The sequence below is a fragment of the Musa acuminata genome, chromosome BXJ1-11 (assembly GCF_036884655.1).
Source record: "Musa acuminata AAA Group cultivar baxijiao chromosome BXJ1-11, Cavendish_Baxijiao_AAA, whole genome shotgun sequence".
Classification (NCBI taxonomy): domain Eukaryota; kingdom Viridiplantae; phylum Streptophyta; class Magnoliopsida; order Zingiberales; family Musaceae; genus Musa; species Musa acuminata.
Genome location: NC_088337.1, coordinates 6,635,096 through 6,637,281, shown reverse-complemented (window position 1 = coordinate 6,637,281; position 2,186 = coordinate 6,635,096). Strand labels below are relative to the sequence as shown.

At 41.4% G+C, this 2,186-nt stretch overlaps 1 protein-coding gene across 1 annotated transcript; it reads left to right on the top strand.

Moving 5' to 3' along the window:
• Positions 1-543: 543 nt before the first annotated feature.
• Positions 544-2,186, top strand: LOC103970684 (large ribosomal subunit protein uL30y). Its single transcript, XM_009384565.3, has 7 exons — positions 544-672; positions 788-976; positions 1,082-1,179; positions 1,296-1,353; positions 1,448-1,527; positions 1,626-1,728; positions 1,813-2,186. The coding sequence occupies exons 1-7, from the start codon at positions 583-585 to the stop codon at positions 2,026-2,028; spliced, it is 834 nt and encodes a 277-aa protein (XP_009382840.2). The 5' UTR covers positions 544-582; the 3' UTR covers positions 2,029-2,186.

The following is a 2,186-nucleotide window of genomic DNA, read 5'->3' as shown; positions in this document are numbered from 1 at the left end:
ATACCTAAAGAGGGTTGATACATTTTTAATAGAGATACAACTCCGACGGCATAAGAGATACTCGTAAAATTAGTATTATAGATGTACTATATGAAGTCACTCTAACACTTATGAAATGAGCATCTATATCTCAAACAATATCTAGATCGATATAATTAATCTAAAATGCTGACCATATGGATTCCAAAGTTTGTGCACCACAATCTTGACTTTGGGACTCTCATTTCATGCTTAGATTTATGTGTGTCGCGATGTACTTAACGAACTTGACTTTGTCAAAAATAATATGAAGCATAGCATTAAGAAATCGTAATAATTAGGGAACTAAAATGTGCCACTTAATCCGAGATAACAGAGGATAAATTAGACAAGGTTAGGAATAAATATACACTCCGGTATCAATTTAATGTTAATCTGTTCCAACGGGGGCCCAAACGTGATATGGTTTATGTGGTGTTCCATATTACTATGAGGCCCATAAGATAATTTGGGCCTCATTGGGCTAACTCCGAGCTTAACAGAGAGAATCGAACGGCTACGGTTGCCGGATGAGTCCTGATCTCGCTTGCAAACCCTAACGCCATGAACAAAACCCCACCCGTATTAATAGCGCTCGCCACCATCGCCCCCCATTATTCTCGATCCTCCGCCGATCCGAGGGAGATCCTAAAGGTTACTCTCGAACGCCATTTGATCGTTCATGTCTTCTTTTATCGATTTAGGGTTTAGGAATCGGCTTCTTTTTTCCCCTTGATTTGGTGCTTGATTTGATCTGCGTTCTTGCCAGAGGAGGGCGATGGCGACGGAGGAGGCGAAGGCGGTGGTGCCGGAGTCCGTGTTGAAGAAGAGGAAGAGGGAAGAGCAGTGGGCTCTCGCTAAGAAGCAGGAACACGATGCCAGGAAGAAGAAGGCTCGGGAGAACCGCAAGCTGATCTTTGGAAGAGCCCAGCAGTATGCTAAGGAGTATGAATCCCAGGTGCGTGTTGCGAATTGTTGTACCACTAGTATTACTCTTCTATGGTGTTATTGTCGTTAAAACTTCGATTTTTTTTAATCTCATTGGGATCTGATTTAATGATAGGAGAAGGAACTGATCCGCTTGAAGAGAGAGGCCAGGATGAAGGGCGGATTCTATGTCAGCCCCGAGGCCAAGCTTTTGTTCATCATCCGCATCCGAGGGTACACGTTCTTTTCTCTGTTCTAACTATGTGGTCTTTTATGTGATAGATGGATTTGCTTTGAGATTTTGATGATTGTTGCTTCTTATTTCTCTTCTTGTTGTTGACTTGCAATAGCATAAATGCCATGCACCCGAAAACCCGGAAGATCTTGCAGCTCCTCCGTCTGAGACAGGTGCAAATGAAAAATTCATCATACATGTTCAAATTACTATAGCGTTTCTTAGTATTTAATCGTAATTAAATGCTTCTTTTCCAAACTTTTGTAGATATTCAACGGCGTGTTTCTGAAAGTTAACAAGGCTACAATGAACATGCTGCAGAGGGTTGAGCCATACGTGACATATGGGTACTAAACGCCATCCTTTCTAGACCATTATTGCTATTGCTCAGAGTAGTGTAAGGTGAGGTGTAGTCGTTGTACTAACTGATACTTGAATGGCTCAGGTATCCTAATCTTAAGAGTGTCAGGGAGTTGATCTACAAGAGAGGGTATGGGAAGTTGAACAAGCAGAGAATTCCTTTGACAGACAACTTGGTCGTTGAGCAGGTTTGTTGTGGGATGCATTGCCAGTGGGTTTTTTCTTCTAACCAAGTTTTATGACGTTTACACAAGGTTGTTCTTTGGTTACAGGGCTTGGGGAAACATGGTATCATCTGTGTTGAAGATCTTGTACATGAGATTATGACTGTGGGACCACATTTCAAGGAGGCAAACAACTTTCTGTGGCCCTTCAAGCTGAAGGCACCGTTGGGTGGCCTCAAGAAGAAGAGGAACCACTATGTTGAGGGTGGTGATGCTGGAAATCGTGAAGATTATATTAATGAGCTCATCAGAAGGATGAACTAGATATTTGAGGTCTTTCATGTCTCTTTCATCATGGGTTTAAGAGATCAATTGGACTTGTGTTTTTATTTCAGTAGAAATCGGGATAATTAAAACTGCAAAATTTTGTTGCTTGGATTTAATGTTGGCCTGTTTAATGATATTAATATTGTTCTCTACTA

What these genes read in the sequence shown, in the direction of transcription:
- LOC103970684 (XM_009384565.3), top strand. Translation starts at nt 583, where the DNA reads ATGAACAAAACCCCACCCGTATTAATAGCGCTCGCCACCATCGCCCCC. An exon ending in CTAAGGAGTATGAATCCCAG is followed by an intron (nt 977 to 1,081) that starts GTGCGTGTTGCG and finishes ATTTAATGATAG; the next exon opens with GAGAAGGAACTGATCCGCTT. An exon ending in GAGCCATACGTGACATATGG is followed by an intron (nt 1,528 to 1,625) that starts GTACTAAACGCC and finishes TGAATGGCTCAG; the next exon opens with GTATCCTAATCTTAAGAGTG.